The sequence below is a fragment of the Cyprinus carpio genome, chromosome A15 (genome assembly GCF_018340385.1).
Source record: "Cyprinus carpio isolate SPL01 chromosome A15, ASM1834038v1, whole genome shotgun sequence".
NCBI lineage: Eukaryota > Metazoa > Chordata > Actinopteri > Cypriniformes > Cyprinidae > Cyprinus > Cyprinus carpio.
Genome location: NC_056586.1, coordinates 4,269,032 through 4,287,723, shown reverse-complemented (window position 1 = coordinate 4,287,723; position 18,692 = coordinate 4,269,032). Strand labels below are relative to the sequence as shown.

The 18,692-nt window shown below is 38.8% G+C and overlaps 1 protein-coding gene across 2 annotated transcripts in view; it reads right to left on the bottom strand.

Annotated features, from left to right (window-relative positions):
• Positions 1-18,692, bottom strand: part of LOC109074677 (microtubule-associated tumor suppressor candidate 2-like) — a 49,755-nt gene that overhangs the window by 29,336 nt on the left and 1,727 nt on the right. For both annotated transcript variants that reach the window (XR_006161716.1, XM_042770806.1), the window contains exons 2-4: positions 8,886-10,987; positions 8,525-8,735; positions 5,517-5,720 (exon numbers count right to left, since the gene is read on the bottom strand). Coding sequence is in view for 1 of the 2 variants with exons in the window: in XM_042770806.1 (XP_042626740.1) it covers positions 5,517-5,720; positions 8,525-8,735; positions 8,886-10,769 (2,299 nt within the window). In the remaining variant the exon portion in view is untranslated. The remainder of the gene's footprint in view (positions 1-5,516; positions 5,721-8,524; positions 8,736-8,885; positions 10,988-18,692) is intronic.

Below are 18,692 nucleotides of genomic sequence, written 5' to 3'. Positions count from 1 at the left end.
ATTATAATATGTATAATATATATATAATATATTACACTAATTATATATATACATTTCCCTTTTGAGCTAATTTGCTACAGAAGCTATGTTTGAGTCTCCTGATGAAATGACCATCATGCCAGAATCCTTTCTGAGACTCTGGGCTGCACACTGCTCTCCAACTTCCACTGCCGTGGTGATATTCATTCCTCTATGCCCTGTTGCAACCAAGGACACGGTTCCTGAGTTTCCTGTTTGCCCAGATGCATCCATGGAGATCGTTCTCAAGTTTCCTGTTAGCTTAAATGTGACTACCGAGGTCGTACCCCGAATTTCCTGTCTGTCTAGGTGTGACCAAAGAGGTCTCCCAGAGTTACCTGTTTGCACTGATGCAGCCATGAAGGTTGTCCCTGTCTACTCAAACAAGGCCACATGCCACCTTGTCACAGCCACAGAGGCCGATCTGAGTTCCCTCGTCACGGCCATAGAGGCTGATCAAAGACCACTCATCATGGCCACAGATGACGATCAATATTCCCTCATCTCACCCATGGAGGCCACCCTAGAACTCTCTGTTTGTCTTTTTATCTAATTAGTTCTACTGAAATCAGCCCTTCAGTCTACAGGTCAGCCAGCACTCTGGATGCCCATCTCTCAGCCAGCCCCCCAAATGTTCTCTAGCCAGACACCCATCAAAACATTCTCAAGCCAGCCGATCCTACTGATGGTCTCAAGCCAGACAGTCTGCCTGAGTTAGTTTCTTCTGCTCTACTGTGGTGGTCTTCAACTCCACCATAGATGTCTTCAGCTCCACCATGGAGATCTCCTGCTCAGCCAGCCCCCCAATAGTTATCAAGCCAGCTGATCCTCCCGATGGTCTCAAGCCAACCAGTCTACTTGGGGTTAGTTTCATCTGCTCTACTGTAGTAGAGGTTTTCAGCTCCATCGTTCAGCTCATATCCTGCTTTTCCAGCTCCAACTTGGAGGTCTTCAGCTCCGCTGTGTTGATTCCCTGCTCTGTCAGCTCAACCCTGGGAGTTTTCTGCTCTGCCCTGCATCATGGACTGTCTGCTGTGGATTCTATCTTGGCTCATTTTGTCCTGGCTTCTTCCTATTCCTTCCACTCCCCAGTTAGATTTAATTTGGCGCAATGTTGCACCTTTTGGGAAGAGGGAGGAAAGGAAAGGAAGACATGTGGCCAAGTATGAGTGAGTAGTGATCAAACATGCGTGCACACACACACACACCATGAACACACAACACGTAGCAGAGGGCGGCCAAATGCAGCGGCGCCTGGGGAGCAGTTGGGGGTTTGGTGCCTCGCTCAAGGATCTCACCTTAACCGTGGTATTGAGGGTGGAGAGAGCACTGGATATTCCCTCCCCCCACCTACAATTCCTGCCAGACCTGAGACTCGAACCCGCAACCTAAAGGTTACAAGTCCGACTCTCTATCCATTAGGCCAAAACTGCCCCGTAGCCTGTACTGTCACTCACCTTGCCTACCCTCGTTGTCTGGTTACGTTGTGCACAACTCTGTGTGAACTTGACTGAATACTTACCTGTGATACTTAACTGTGGATTGTTCTGTCTTCAGGTCACCTTCTGTTTTCATTGTTCCCTGTTGTTCCAGCCAATGCCTGCATGAGATAAGGAATTTTGTTATTTGTAGTTCTCTGAATTCCACTACGGCTATCACTTGTGCACCACTTTACCTGTCAATAAACCACTCTTTTGGAAGCTATTGTGTATCCTCTTCTGTTGCATGACAACTATAATGTCCACATTGAGGTTTCATTTTATTTTGATTGTATTTTCAGCTACAGGAAGATGATAAGATCAAGCATTACAAACAGCTGACTCTTGAGGTCCAAATGGGATATTCTGTAGAGAGAATTGAGTCTTAAAGAAAATAGCCAACTGGTGAAAATTGCCCCATGTTTAGAACATTAGGTGTATATCACAGAAGAAAACTGTGTTCATCCTAGAGCTTTAAAACTAATTTACCATATAATACACAGCAAGTATTTTCAACCAACTGTCCCAAGGTTGTCACTCAAAACCTTGTTTGTAAGGGGAAATAGAAGAATTGAATGTAAAGCGTCATGTTTTGGAAGTCTTGCAGTTGCCTGGAAAATGTGAAAAAGAAAATGTTACTGTCTCCCTGGCTGGGGAATGGCAGCTTGTGTGGCAATTAAGGAGGCAGCACAATGCTTTGAAGCTTGCAAACTCATGCTCGAGGCATGAAACAGCCTTCATTCTGTGAAAAAACAATTTGAGCATTAATGCAGATTTCCCGAGCAGTAATCTGTTACTGGGAAGAAGGAAAGACACTCAGATATGTGATTAGACTCTCATTGTTCTGAGAATGGACTACCAACAGTAAAGTATATCGACAAATAGCAGTCAAATGTGTCATTTTTTAATAGAATAGAAAAAAAAAATCTTATTTCTATTTCTGTTTCTCTGTAATTCTCTTTTTGGTACGTCTTTATTGATTGCTAGAATGATGATTTATTTTCCCCTAACCATGTCTCTCATCTCACTATCAATCCTCCTTTAAGAACACTTACATAAACAAGATCTATGGCACTTTTTGTCTTTATAAATGAACAAAAACTAATTAATCTCACCTAATTTATTTGCATACTGAGATGTTTGTATGTGTAATTAATCTGATCTAAATGAATGATTACAATCCAAGCATATGCTGCAGTATCACAGTTTATACCTATATACTCTTTCTGGTTATAACAATCAAATCAGTTTCACAAAATCTTTTCAGGCTCATTTAGTGACAGGAGTCTTATAACAATTTTTGTCTATAGATGTTTTCTAGAAAAATCTGTAGATTAGTGGTTCCTGCTTATTTATATAATTTGTGATTTATAATGCTCTTTACATGTCTCACTTGCACTTCTCTCTTCTTCACAACAACTGTTTATGTTCATCCATTCACATAGCTCAGCCAACCACAGCACAGAAACCAACATAAAAGGCAAATACAATTAGAAAACAACACACACAACCTTAAGGAAGGTTAAGGAAAACAGTCTGACACCGTGGTGTAATGAGCACACTCGCACCCTAAAGAGAGCAGCCCGGAAAATGGAGCGCAGCTGGAGGAAAACAAAACTAGAAGTATTTCGTATTGCTTGGAGGGAAATTAACCTATCTTACAGAAAAGCATTAAAAACTGCTAAATCTGATTACTTTTCGTCTCTTTTAGAAGAAAAAAAAACATAACCCCAGGTATATATTCAATACAGTGGCTAAATTAACGAAAAATAAAGCATCAACAAGATGTTGACATTTCTCTCACATCACAGCAGTAATGACTTTATGAACTACTTTACTTCTAAAGTCGAGATAAAATTGTAACCATGCAGCCATCAGCTACAGTATCACATCAGACAGTGCACTATAGATCCCCTGAGGAACAGTTCCACTCATTCTCTACTATAGGAGAGGAAGAATTGTATAAACTTGTTAAATCATCTAAAACCAACAACATGTATGTTAGACCCTATTCCATCTAAGCTCCTAAAAGAGGTGCTTCCAGAAGTCATAGATCCTCTTCTGACTATTATTAATTCCTCATTGTTATTAGGGTATGTCCCAAAATCCTTCAAACTGGCTGTTATTAAGCCTCTCATCAAAAAACCACAACTTGACCCCAAAGAACTAGTTAATTATAGACCGATCTCGAATCTCCCTTTTCTTTCAAAGATACTAGAAAAGGTAGTATCATCACAATTAGTATTTCCTTCTTAGAGCTCTCCTTAGAGTTACAAAAAATGGAATCTATGAGGATTTCCAGTCAGGATTTAGATCCGTATCATAGTACTGAGACTGCTCTCCTTAGAGTTACAAATGACCTGCTCTTATCATCTGATCGTGGTTTGTGATGATCTCTCTATTAGTGCTACCAATTTGACAAAACTAATGGATCTTAGTGCTGCGTTCGACACTATTGACCACACTATTCTTTTGCATAGACTAGAACTAAGCCTTTGTTGGCATTAATGGAAGTGCATTAGCATGTTTTTTAAAATGCTTCTCAATGTCAAATCGTACTTATATGACCGCCATCAATTTCGTAGCAGTGAATGAAGAGGTATCATATCGTTCAACAGTGCAGTATGGGTAGTACCGCAAGTCCTCAGTACAATTTAGGGCCGTTACTCTTCACACTCTCTAATATCCAAATCCGTTAAAGGATTTTTAGGCGCTTTACATGTTACCCTTGGGAGATCTATGCTCAGGAAATCCGAGGTCACCGTAGCCACCAGATCCAGTCTGTATCCAAGTCAGAGGGTCACTGCAGTCACCCGGATCCAGTACGTATCCAGACCAGATGGTGGATTAGCACCTAGAAAGGACCTCTACAGCCCTGAAAGACAGCGGAGACCAGGACTAGAGCCCCAGAGACAGATCCCCTGTAAAGACCTTGTCTCAGACGACCACCGGGACAAGACCACAGGAAACAGATGATTTTTCTGCACAATCTGACTTTGCTGCAGCCTGGAATTGAACTGCTGGTTTAGTCTGGTCAGAGGAGAACTGGCCCCCCAACTGAGCCTGGTTTCTCCCAAGGTTTTTTTCTCCATTCTCTCACTGATGGAGTTTTGGTTCCTTGCCGCTGTCGCCTTTGGCTTGCTTAGTTGGGGACACTTCATTTACAGCGATATCGTTGACTTGATTGCAAATTATTGCACAGATACTATTTAAACTGAACTGAGCTGCATGATGACATCACTGAATTCAATGATGAACTGCCTTTAACTGTCATTTTGCATTGTTGACACACTGTTTTCCTAATTAATGTTGTTCAGTTGCTTTGACACAATCTTTTTTGTTTAAAGCGCTATATAAATAAAGATGACTTGACTTGACTCTATTTTTCTCCAACTTCATAAAAACACACTGAAAATCCATTGAACAATGCTGCAATAAGTAATATAACGTCTTATAACAGGTTTTCTTTACTTTAAAATGACATTTAACAGTCTGCTTTAATCATAGATGATATTTCAGACTTTACTGGGGTTTCGATACTAAGTAAATTCCATTTTATAAGACTGGAATAAACGGCTTTAAAATTTGTCTTGTGTTTTGAGATGCACTGTCTTGCACAGAGCAACCAGCAGTGTTACAGACATCAATTGTACTTTGTATCTACCAGGCAGAAGGCTTATGACAGGAAGAGTTGGATAATCAGCAAGACCTAAACAAATCCTGACACAGTTCCAGTGCTAGAGCATGTGGTCTGAGAATGGGCTGCTTTGGTAATTCCTTACACTTTTGAGAATTTAGACTGACATGCAAAACATTTGCAAATGGAACATCATTCTTACAAGAGCTTAAATGTACAAACAGTACAATAAACATCACAATTAGAAGAAGCTAATAAATCTGTGGAACCCAGAGCTGTTAAACTCAGGTGTCCCAGTCAGACATCTGTGTACCTCAGCATGCAAAGGGTGTTTTGCATGTGGCTGACAACAGTTTTATGACAGAAAGTGTTGTAACACTCACGGCTGGATTGGCAGGGGTCACTGTGTATGCTGTCATTTGACTGGTTGCTGGACACAGAAGACACGCTAGCACTGCGGACAAAGCCAAAGGTGGCAAGTCGAGCAGGAGGCAGATGGGAGAAGCCCGGAGGACGCAGTCCAGAATGACCCGGTTTGGGGAGCATAAATTTGGGAGCCACACCCATTGATAGTCTCTTCTGATCCACTGTAAAGCAGGAGACAAATCTTAGTATTCCCTCAAACAAATCTCATAAAATCATTTACAGAATAACATGGCATGGGATTACTTTCTACAATCCATAAAATAAATAAATAAATAAATATAAATAATCTTGACCTAATCTGCCTTTTAAATCATGACACTAATACAATGGAATCAGTACCATATAAGGAGTGGAAAAAGAAATTGTACACACATTTAAAAATGTTAATTTTTAAATGTTAAATAGTCCTCACAACTTAAAGGGGTCATATGATGCGATTTCATGTTTTCCTTTGTCTTTGGAGTGTTAACAGCTGTTTGTGCTTACAGAAGATAAAGTCTCAAAGATTAAAGTCTCAAACCCAAAGATATATTTTTTATAAAAGTGAACGCTCATCCACTCCTTCTTAAAATGCCTCCTTCAAATACGCCCCCACATATCTACATCACTGTGTGGGAAGATTTGAATCAGACTGCCCAAATGTATAAGCAAAAAAAGAAGGTGTAACTTTTATTCTCGCTGTAGTATTGTTGCTGCTGTCTGTTTCATTGGGAAAGCCAAACTAATTTGTTTGGCCTTCCAAAAAACAAAACAACTAGAAATCAGTAGTTAAGTTTTATTTACAACACTGTTCCAGAACAGTACAACCCAAAGGGGTGTAACATTTCCGTCAAATGCTTGATGTATTCAGCCAATCACAATGCACTGGATAGCTGGCCAATCAGAGCACATCGCGCTTTTCAAAACGCTGAGCTTTGTAAAAATTGATGCGTTTCAGAAAGGTGGGGCATAGAGGAGCAACAATAATGTATGATATGTGGAAAATAATGTTTTTTGACCCTTATACCACATAAACACATTGCATTACACCAAATACACTAAATAATGTTATTTTTAGCAACGTCATATGACCCCTTTAAATTCCATACAAAAAAGACATGGAACAAATCAAATGCATTTATATATTACATTCTGGCCTTTTTGGAACATATCAGTGTGAATCTTTACCCACTTATGGTGTATGCAAAGGAGCATTTGTCTAAAAGATCACTTTTCTAAAGACCTGTATTTCTAAAGACCTGGAAAAATATACGTAGTTTGCATTGGTACAGCTCATTAATAAAAATAACCAATCGAAAATACAGTTTTTAAGGGTGTAGGTATTTTCATTTGACAATTTAGATTGGCTGATTTATTAATTTCTGCATTTTCCAGGACAGGGTGATATTTAATACAACTGATTGGCAAAAGTCCAGCTCATTGATTTACTTTCAGAAAAATAAAGAGAAACACTTTTTTTTTTTAATCACATTTAAAAGAGATATATCTAAATGTGAGATAATTAAGTTTTGACAGGTTTTCCCAAAGTCACAGTTTTGATCTCTGAAGAGATTTGAAAACATTACAAAGCTATAATCAGTGGACGAATTGTAAAACAAATTCAGGGGGTATGGTGTGGTCAATTTCTTTGGTAGGGAAGGGGGTCCTGTAGCTAATTTGACAAAATGATTACAAACTTTGTCTAATTTTTAAACAGATTTTTATTTAATGAAAAGCTGTTTTCCTTCAGGGGCCTGAAATGGAGGAATTTTGGTCAATACTGATAATTGATATTTTGATGAATGTGTTTTTGTACTGGTACAAAATGATTTGTTGAATTATTCAAATCAAACAAGTCATTCAAAAAGGCTGAAATGAAAATGGACTGTTGAATCACTGGCTCATTCAATTAGTTCAAAAACAGATTCATTCAAGAAACGAAAAACTTTGTTGCTCTGCACTGTTGTATAAAATGAATAGCGCTGCACTGTTGTTAATTAATAGCATGTGCTGATATTCAGGAAAGTACATTGCTTGTGTGGTGAATATAAAAATATAAAAACTCATACATGGATATTTTTTCTTTAATTGACTGAATTATAAGGGCATCCTAACTGCATTCTAATAGGCTTCATCGCTCAGTGAATGCTTTTGGACTCTCAGGATGTTTTTTTGTTTTTTGAAAAGTGGGTGACATACATGATAATGTCAGCTCTCCTATAGTGTCTCAGTTCCTTCTAATCAAGGAAAAATCATACCCTCTGTTGTCTTCTTTTTCAAGAAATTAAAAAGTTAAGCTTGAACCATATTGTTTGAAAAATGACAAAAAATTGCTTTAGCTTGTGCACTGATTGGCCAATCGCCGTTATTTAGTTTGTAAATTATCATACATAGAGAATTTTAACATTTCATGTGCATTATAAATTTTACATAAGGCACAACATTAATAATCTAAAAGGGATGGTAAGGGGGGATTGTGGTTTTACAGAGAGGATGCTGTTTGTCTTTTTTTTTTTTTTTCAAAGAAGGGAATGCCATCCCCCCTGTATTCCCCCTCAATTCAAGCCCTGGCTATAAGTATGTGACAAGGTATCTCCGCAGTCTCCTGGAAAACCTGGAAGAATCAATACAGTTCTATACAGAACCAAAATGAATGCATGACCTCAGCTGATGGAATGTTTGTGTGTGGCTATTTCGCTAAGAAATGAGTCTGATTCTGGGTACTGGTAGTATAGAGCTGTGTAGATAATCATTTCAATTCTTATCTAGCTTTACTTACATTTACATTTAGTCATTTAGACATTTTTATCCAAAATGATTTATAAATGAGAACAATAGAAGAAATCAAGCCAACAAAAGAGCAATAATATGTAAGTGCTGTGACAAGTCTCAGTTAGTCTCGTCTGTTTAATTAAACATTGCACATTCTGAAGAAGCTCAAATGACAACTGGGGACTTGACGTTGAGGATTTTAGCACCTACTGACCTGCAGGTTCCTGGTGACTAGTTGGGGCCTGAACAGCTGGAGCCGTATAACTGAGGGGTGACGCTGACCTTTGACCTGCTAACACCATCCTGTTCTTAGTAGCAGGCTGTCTGGTAACAGCTCCAAGGCCAAGCTGAGGCCTTAGGGCTCTGGGAAAGCGAAAAACGGCAGCAGCAGCATCATGGGTATTTAGCTGAATCACTCTACCACCCTGAAACCATAAGAAGCACAAATTTAAAAAAGCAGTTGAGAGAATTAATGAATTATGCTTACCGCTCATGCTTTCACAAGAACAACATATTTATCTAGAGTTCAGTAGTGCTATGTTAGCAACTGAGAATGTCTACTTCACAAGTCCCACCTGTAAATATTGATCTGGCAGTTCACCGTGGAAACTCTCTGATTTGCCCACCAGTTTATGGGGGACAGTGTGGCTCAGTGGCCTGATCCCAGACGCTATCAGTCCTGGAGGGGAGTAGTACCCTGACCTCTGTACTTCCTGACGATACTTTTCATAAAGGATGTTAGAGGAGCTCTGCAAGGGTGAACATCTGGACCCCTCGGCCTTGGATTCTTTTGAGGTTGGTGAGCTACTGTAAGGTATAAGTCTTGGCGGTAGCGTCGATACTTCATATGGACCTTCAGACATTGGTTTCACTTGAGAGCTTTTGCGGATATATGTTATGATTTTTGGTCTAACATTTTTGGGCTTTTGAGGTGGAGAAGACTTCTTAGATTCACACTCTGCTTTAGTGGGTTGCTGAGGAATGGCAGGTTTTGGGAGACTGCTACTACTACTGAGAAAACTTTTACTTGGTTGCCTCAAACCAGTGGTTCCCCTCTGTAAGGTTTCATTTCGTTCCTGACTTGCTTCTCTTGTGCTAATAGGCTTGGCTGGTGATGAAGGTGGCTGTTTCCGAGGTGAACAGATGGTTTTAGGGGATGGAGGGGTCTCAGGGCGAGATGGGCTGCCCCAAGGTCTTCGCCTTTCCAAACTTGATGCACTAGAACTTCGGGTCTTTTCAAAAGAAGCTTGCTTCTTGTAAGGTTGGGGTTCAGAACCATCAGAGTGCACAGGTGTATCCTTTGAGGTTAGTTTTGAGGTTTTAAGAGCAATTTTAGGAGATTCATCATTCTGGGATTTGAGTTTATTATTTATATCACCAGTGGAATCATGGGAGAACATTCTTTTATGTGCAGCAGACTGTGTGATGGCTGAGACAAGAGGTTGACAAGGTTTCTTCTCAGTTGATATTGTTTTCAAATTTGGAGCCTTGTCTTCTGTTCCATGGTACTCTTTTACATGAATTCCAGGTTCTCCTAGATTGTCCTGACTGGTAATTCCTGCTTCATTAGGGACCTTCTTGATCCTTGCAATGGTACATTCACTCATGCCATTTGTCAGTTGACCTGAGCTGTCATATGTTACAAAGTCTGTAGCTGGTTGGTTTTTTTGTGCTTCTAAAAGGGGTTCCTCAGGCAAGGTGGTAGAGTTAAGATTGAGATCAACACTGCCAATGTGTTTTGTACTTTTTCCTGGCTGATGATGCATGCCCTCAGTATGTGCAGAGCTCCGGCTTTTATCCGAAATAATTAAACAGGACTGTGAGGCAAGGGTAAGGTCCTCAGAGAGAGTTCGGTATGGCCCAGAGAGAGCATGCCACGAATCAGAGCTTTGGGTTCGACCGGCGTGGTCCAGGGCACTAGCAAGACTTCCTCCAAGACTAGACATTGTGGAGAGGCAAGAGACAAAAACATCATTTTCCGAGCTAAACTCAGTCCTGGCTATGCTGGTCACCATTTCTTTGTTAGTGGACTGAGGACAAACAGTAGACTCTTGCTCCTTTGAAATAAACTGGGAGAACATTTTGCTATCCTTCAGAGACTTTGCTTCTGTCTGCATCATATTGGTGGATATAGCCCTCTTCGTGTCACTTTTAGGAATACTGTTCTCTTCATCATCCTCTAGTTCCTGACTTTCCAGCATCTCAAACTCAGCCAACTCTGGGTCATCCCATGGGGAATCTGTGCCCTGGATACTCACCCGTTCTTCAGTGTTAGATACCACAGAGGACAGGGTTTCAGTTACCTCAAAACTTGTTCCTCCATCTCCTCTTTGGATTCCATTAGCATTGCCATCACCTTTCAGCGAATCTTCAGCATGTCTGTTGTTGTTCCTGATTTCCTTACAGCCATCTTCAGTGCTGGTCCCGAAGGGTCTGGTGTGTTCATTATTCACACTCATGTTTCCTGATGTGTTCTCAAGCTTTCATGTAGCGTCTTGTTGATCCACCCTTGAGATCTGGAGCTCTCTCCCCTTTCAAATTTAAAGCTAAATTAAGTATTGGCATCTTTCACGCTGTAAGTTGAGATACTGATTTTAAGTAGATGACATCAGAAGTTGTCTTCAAGGTTTCAAGGTGGGTAAACAACAACACATTTAGAAAAGTCTTGACATAAAACCTGTAACAGAAATACAAATAAGAAATAATCCAGTCATAATCAGTGTTCATTCAATATTAAAATTGTATACCCATAAAACTATTTGGTGGTAGTAAGTTTTGATATCCACAGAGCCTCTCGTTTGTGCAGAATCTATTTATGTTTCCTTAAAAGGGAAATTAGGGGCAATTTATAGTCTGGTGGTCAATGAATAGAGTGTGATAATTTGGTTGATGTAACTGACTGTTAATTAAGCAATTTTAATTTTCAGGTTAAACACTGCATTACATTATCCTTAAGAAAGCAGTGTAAGTTTCAAATTTGGTTCTTGGAAAAACTTTCTAATTATTAGCTCACTTGAAAATGGTTGTGGTGTTAAATAAATTATGAAAATTGAACTTTTAAAAAAATTCCTAAAGCATTAAGAACTTTAATTTCTTGTTACGGTACGCATTTCTTTTGCACTTGCATTGCACAATTCTGTGAAAAAATCTACCTTAACATTGCTCTCCGGTTAATTCTTTGGTAAGTACAAGTGCAAACACCAGCATTTTCTTCACATCAGTGACATGATATCTTAAAATGATTTCTCAGGTGAAACGACCCCTTGGCATAACACATATTTTAATGCTTCAGTAAAATGGGATTTAGTGTAATATTTTATCCAGATTATGAAATTCTTTCATACACAATTATAAACACACTGATAATTCTCCATGCAGTGAGAAAACACACTTATGCTTAGTTCTCCCTAGCAACAAGAACAGCAACTACACTCCAGAACGTCAACCGTAGGAGGTCATTCCCTGAGGTAACAGCAGACAAATGTTCTTAACAGGAACATATTTTCCAGGAAAAGGTGCAATAACTGATATTGTTATAGATAAATAATACATGAGCTTATGAAGTGTATAAATTAGCCAATGATCCTAATAGATACCATGCTGAAGAAAGACTATTGTTTAACAAGAAGGCTAATTAACATTATATTATTATACAGTTTAAATTTGACACTATTATAAATTATATATTTTACCAAAAACTTAAACCCCACTAAATGCTGTTTTCATAAACAGATAACAAAAAAAGAAAAAAAAAAATACATCATCTAAATCTATCATTAAGACATTCTGCTAGTCTGGCTGCTGACAGACCTATCTAAACAAAATATATTTTGTGCATTTATACTTCCTGGCATGGTCCATTTTCTTGACCTACTTTGTGCATCTAATGGTTTTGTGCATCTGCAGTCAATCATTACTGTTCACAATCATTACTGTTCACTTACTATAATAATGATGTATCATCATCTCTCTATGTCTGTTATATATATATATATATTTTTTTTTTAACAGATGAAATACTTATAATTATACATTATACATACCTATAATTATACATTTCATAGTAATCATCTCTGTCAAAAAAAAAAAAAAAACCTACCTTGTTTTTAAAAACGCTGTCACTAATCTTTATTTTTTTTGTTTAAACTATTTCAGTTCTCTTTGGCTATACAGTAAGGATGAAAGTTACAGCCAAGTCATTCAGAAGAAATGAATAACATAAAACTGACCTAAATTTCCCAAAGAGCAACTGTTTACTGACATGCTTGCACTAAATGTTATGGAATAATTTAATCAGTCACTGTTAAGCTCTCAGAGACAATGACTAACTGTCAAAGACTTATTGTCTGTATGACCGTTTGTCAGTCTCATGTGACGAGTCACATCATTGTCAGGTCTGCAGGTCAAAGTAACGCAGCACCATATGACAGCATGAAGAGATGTAGAATATGTCTCAAGAGATACCCTGCAACAGATCATCACAATCATTTAGAGTCAGAAGCTCAATTATTTATAAGAGGAAGGTAGACAGAAATAGAGATTGAAAACACCAGTGTCAGGTAAGCTACTTGGAAAATACAGCTTGTCAAGCAACAAGCTATACGTAAAATTTAAAGGAGCACAGAGTAGAGCAGTATTAATCTGGTACAAGGAAAATAAAAATCCCCCAAATATGCTGACCCTTTTTTAATATAAAAATTATTATAAAAAAGTGTATCAATTTAATCACGCCTTTAAAAACAAAAACCTGACCTACTTTTACAGAAAAGGCTCAGAAGTCCTCAGAAGTTAAAATGTTTAAAGACCTCACAGCCCAACACTAGGGATGAGTTTGAGCTTACTAGTACAGGTAGATATGAACACTTATTATTATACAGTTTACAGTGTGGTTTTGCAATATATTTAACTTCGCTTTTTTAAAACATTTTATTTCTACTACCAAAATCTAGGACTATAAAATTTACTTTTTATGTGAGATGGAATGGCCTGAGTACTTAAAACTACCAGCCATTTTATTATAATTTAATTTTACTGTATTTCATTTCATTTTTACTCTGAAAGTATTGGCTCATTTTGGATTTCATGGGAGCTACACATTCCAAAAAAGTTGGGACAGGTAGCAATAAGAGGCCGGAAAAGTTAAATGTACATATAAGGAAAAGCTGGAGGACCAATTTGCAATTTATTAGGTCAATTGGCAACATGATTGGGTATAAAAAGAGCCTCTCAGAGTGGCAGTGTCTCTCAGAAGTCAAGATGGGCAGAGGATCACCAATTCCCCCAATGCTGCGGCGAAAAAAATAGTGGAGCAATATCAGAAAGGAGTTTCTCAGAGAAAAATTGCAAAGAGTTTGAAGTTATCATCATCTACAGTGCATAATATCATCCAAAGATTCAGAGAATCTGGAACAATCTCTGTGCGTAAGGGTCAAGGCCGGAAAAAACCATACTGGATGCCCGTGATCTTCGGGCCCTTAGACGCCACTGCATCACATACAGGAATGCTACTGTAATGGAAATCACAACACGGGCTTAGGAATACTTCCAGAAAACATTGTCGGTGAACACAATCCACCGTGCCATTCGCCGTTGCCGGCTAAAACTCTATAGGTCAAAAAAGAAGCCATACCATAACATTATCCAGAAGCGCAGCCGTTTTCTCTGGGCCAAGGCTCATTTAAAATGGACTGTGGCAAAGTAGAAAACTGTTCTGTGGTCAGACGAATCAAAATTTGAAGTTCTTTTTGGAAAACTGGGACGTCATGTCATCTGGACTAAAGAGGACAAGGACAACCCAAGTTGTTATCAGCGCTCAGTTCAGAAGCCTGCATCTCTGATGGTATAGGGTTGCATGAGTGCGTGTGGCATGGGCAGCTTACACATCTGGAAAGGCACCATCAGTGCTGAAAGGTATATCCAAGTTCTAGAACAACATATGCTCCCATCCAGATGTCGTCTTTTTCAGGGAAGACCTTGCATTTTCCAACATGACAATGCCAGACCAAATACTGCATCAATTACAACATCATGGCTGCGTAGAAGAAGGTTCCGGGTACTGAAATGGCCAGCTTGCAGTCCAGATCTTTCACCCATAGAAAACATTTGGCGCATCATAAAGAGGAAGATGCGACAAAGAAGACCTAAGACAGTTGAGCAATTAGAAGCCTGTATTAGACCAAGAATGGGACAACATTCCTATTCCTAAACTTGAGCAACTTGTCTCCTCAGTCCCCAGACGTTTGCAGACTGTTATAAAAAGAAGAGGGGATGCCACACAATGGTAAGCATGGCATTGTCCCAACTTTTTTGAGATGTGTTGATGCCATGAACTTTGAAATCAACTTATTTTTCCCTTAAAATTATACATTTTCTCAGTTTAAACATTTGATATGTCATCTCTGTTGTATTCTGAATAAAATATTGAAATTTGAAACTTCCACATCATTGCATTCTGTTTTTATTCACAATTTGTACAGTGTCCCAACTTTTTTGGAATCTGGTTTGTATTTTTGTTGCCGCCGCAATGTCATATAGATTCTGTGTGTTTGGTTGTGAAAGCGAAACTACTTTGTTTGAGGACGATACTCTGAGGTCGATATCTGCTTCGTCATGCCTAGAGCTGATCCGTGCTAAGGAATTCGCTAAGGAAATGCATCAACTTTGCACTGTGGATCGCCGGATCGGCTTTTACCGCGGACGAAGTGGAGTCCAGCCCGGGGTCGTCACATGTGGTTGCCGCAAGCCCGCCGGATGCTCCTCCAGCCTTCGCACACTCAAGGCCGCGGTGTGTGACGATGTTTCATTGAGAAAGCGAAACTACTTTGTTTGGCCTTCCAAAAGAGGACATGACTAGAAATCATGTTTATATCACGTTTATAATGGGTTTTAATGTTTATGTCTCGTCGTTCGCACATTTCATTACACCAAATACACAAAATAATGTTCTTTTTAGCAGCATCATATGACCCCTTTAACAAGGGCGACACATCTAAACTGTTAAATGTTTTTGAACAATTTGGTTGAGTAAATAATACAATGACTCATTCATAAAGATCAACTTAGTCACTTGGAATGAATCAGCAAAAGAGTAATCCAAACAACAGGCGATGATCAGGGCAGGCAGCAAATGATCACAAACCAGGGAAACAGTCCAGAGTAAAACACAGGCAAGGCAAAACTAAGGAATCAGAAAAACACAGAGACACGGAAAGGCTAGGAATGTAGGTGCAGAACAACAATACTCAGCCAAGTGTGTGTGAGTGTGCAACTTAAATAGTCCTCCTAATGGGAAACAGTAATCAGTTCCAGGGCAGAGGGTTATTTGAAATGGACTCCTCAGAAATTGAGCGAGCTCTTATGGCATTATAGTCCTTCATGTCCTCTGTGTTCTGCAATTTGATAATACCTAGAATATCAAAATCAACTGCGGGCGGCAGATCCTTTTCTTATTCAGCGCCCAAACTCTGGAACAATCTACCTAGCATTGTTCGGGAGGCAGACACACTCTGTCAGTTTAAATCTAGATTAAAGACCCATCTCTTTAACCTGGTATACACATAACACACTATAACTTTTCTACAATGCAGATCCATTTAAGAATTGTTAAACTGCACTAATTAGGTCAACCAGAACCGGGAACACTTTTCATAAAAACACCCAATGTACTTGTTACATTGTAACAAGAATGGCATGCCCTAATATTAGTTTGTTTTATTTTTATTCTGTGGTCACCGTAGCCACCAAGATCCAGTCCATATCCAGACCAGATGGTCACTGGAGTCACCTGGATCCAGTCCGTATCCAGTCCAGATGAAGGATCATCACCTAGAGATGACCTCTACAGCCCTGAGTGTCAGCAGAGACCATGTCAACTAGACGAACCCTAGAGACAAATCCCCTGGGAAGACCTTGTTGGCCATTGGCACAAGACCACAAGAACGATCTGACATGCATTGCACCCTGGAATTAAACCACACGATGCTGGTTTCATCTGCCCCCCTGACTGAGCCTGGTTTCTACCAAGGTTCTTCTTCTCCATTTCTGTCACCGATGGAGTTTTGGTTCCTTGCCACTGTCATATTTGGCTTGCTTAGTTGGGGACACTATTTCTGGCAACACTCTTGACTTGACTGCACAGACACTATTTGAAGAGAACTGAACTGAGCTAGACGATGACATCACTGAATTAACTATGAACTGACTTTAACTGATAAACTAAAACCTCTTTCATTATCAGCAAACATTTTTTTTTGCTTTGACACAATCTGTAGTGTATAAAGCGCTATGACTTGACTTGTCTTGACTTGACAAGCAGAATAATACAAACAGTGAAATGTCCCAGTGATGTTGAATTGTTATCAGCACTCTTGGAACACTACTCTGCCAATCAAGATTCGAGAACCGGAACTATATGTAAATTAAAATAAGTGCTTTGGCATTTTAATTCAGTGACAATTAGGGAACGAGGACAATATATATATATTTAAACGTATTAGCTTTCAGCAAACAGAAGAGGTTAGCAATGGCCAAACACAAAAATTGGTGGGTCTATCTACAGACTGAAGAAAAGTTTAATTTCATCCACTTTGAAGATGGTGCTATACCAGTGTAAAACCTGCAATGTGCATTATATATTAAAAATATCATTAAAAACAGCACAGTCACTGTTTTGCAATATGAACGATAATGTTGAGTTTATTACGGATTAAATTTATCATTGTGCTTGGACTGCAATAATTGATGCATAAAGATATATTTGAAATGAAAATTGCATAAATGTGCTGAAGTGCAAGTATTTAAGTTCTAAGGTTTTCATGGACTTACACAATACAGTGCTGTCAGAACCATGACAAAATTATGGAACTGTAAACTTAGTACTTTGTGTGTGCAATAACTCAAAAGTATATTAGCATATAATAAAAGCAGCCTATTTAAATACAAATTTCAGTTTACATATTCTGTACATTTTCTTTTTGCCTCTGCAATGTTTGACAGAGATCTAGCCCACTATAGATACAAAGGAAGCTTTCTAAGAGTTCAGTCACTCGATAGATGCAATCCCACATGTAGTTTCTCGTTGCAGTCTGCAGCATCTGCCTTGCAGTGATTCTGCTGTCCTGATGCCAGAAATACATGCAAATGCTCTCATGCTATATTGACACCTTAGCATTTCATAATGCACTGTTCACTGTCAGCCATGTGAACTAAAAAAATGTAACAAGAAGTTTTAATGAGTTTTTTTTTATATAGAACTTCTTCAGCTACTATAAAGCCATGACATGGATAGCAACAATAGGAATTATATCTATCTATTCAACAATCTTCACAATGCAGTGAAAACAAGCGAATTCCAAAATACATCAGCTATACAGGCAATTTTTTTCAGTTGTTTTATGGTTTGGTGTTAACATGCTAAATACAAATAGAGTGAATGAAAGGAAAAGAGAGAGTTGGTTGACATACGTACAGACAGTTGTTGACAGTTTCTGTCACAGACATGAAGTATAAAAAAACACTCACAGCATGTTCCTCAAGGCGTCAGTATGAAACCCACAGCCAACGGCCATGAGAAACAGTCTTTGTTACTTCCACCTCATTGTTTTTCCTCTTTCCTGACAATGTTACACATTCAGAGCACTACTGGCAGTAATGCGGCCGGCAGCAGAAACTTCAAGAGGCAAATTGCTTTCATAGTCATTAAGATGCATGAAATTTGCCTCATTTCCCATGATGCATTCAGAGCATGTCCACTGCACCTGTTCACTAATCAACCAGCTAACCTAGAAGTGACCTTGATTAGAGAAACATGTTACATCTGTCTTTCTTTATGTGTGTGCATCCTTTTTTAGCCCCTTTTCTCAAGCATTGGAAGCTGCGTTTTCCACTCTCAGAGCTGGAGCGCTAATTAAATATTAACATCCAAATTAAACCAGAGGCCACGCCTCCATTCCCTTTCAAAAGCAAACCCCTCATCAGGTTTGTGTGAGGGGATTTATTGTATATAAATGTCCTTTAATTGACTCAAAGGATTTTAAGTGTTCAATTTCACAACCTCACAAAAAGTGTATGCAAAAACAAAATGCAGAAATTGTGCTCTGTTTTCACTTCTTCTGAGTTATGATGCATACTGTGTAGGTATTTTACTTGGTGCTGTCTTAAGCAAACACGATCTGCTGACAGAATCAGAATAGCTGACTCAGAACTGATAAAAAAGTTAGAATTCTTCAATGGCATTGCAGGGAATACAGTTACTTATCTTTAATCATTTCACGCTAAACAATCAGCCTGTCAATAAGTTTTTATACTTTCCAATTTTACTTCCTTAAAAAAAAAAAGAAAAAAAAGGGAAAGAAACCTTTTACATGGAACACCACACCATTATA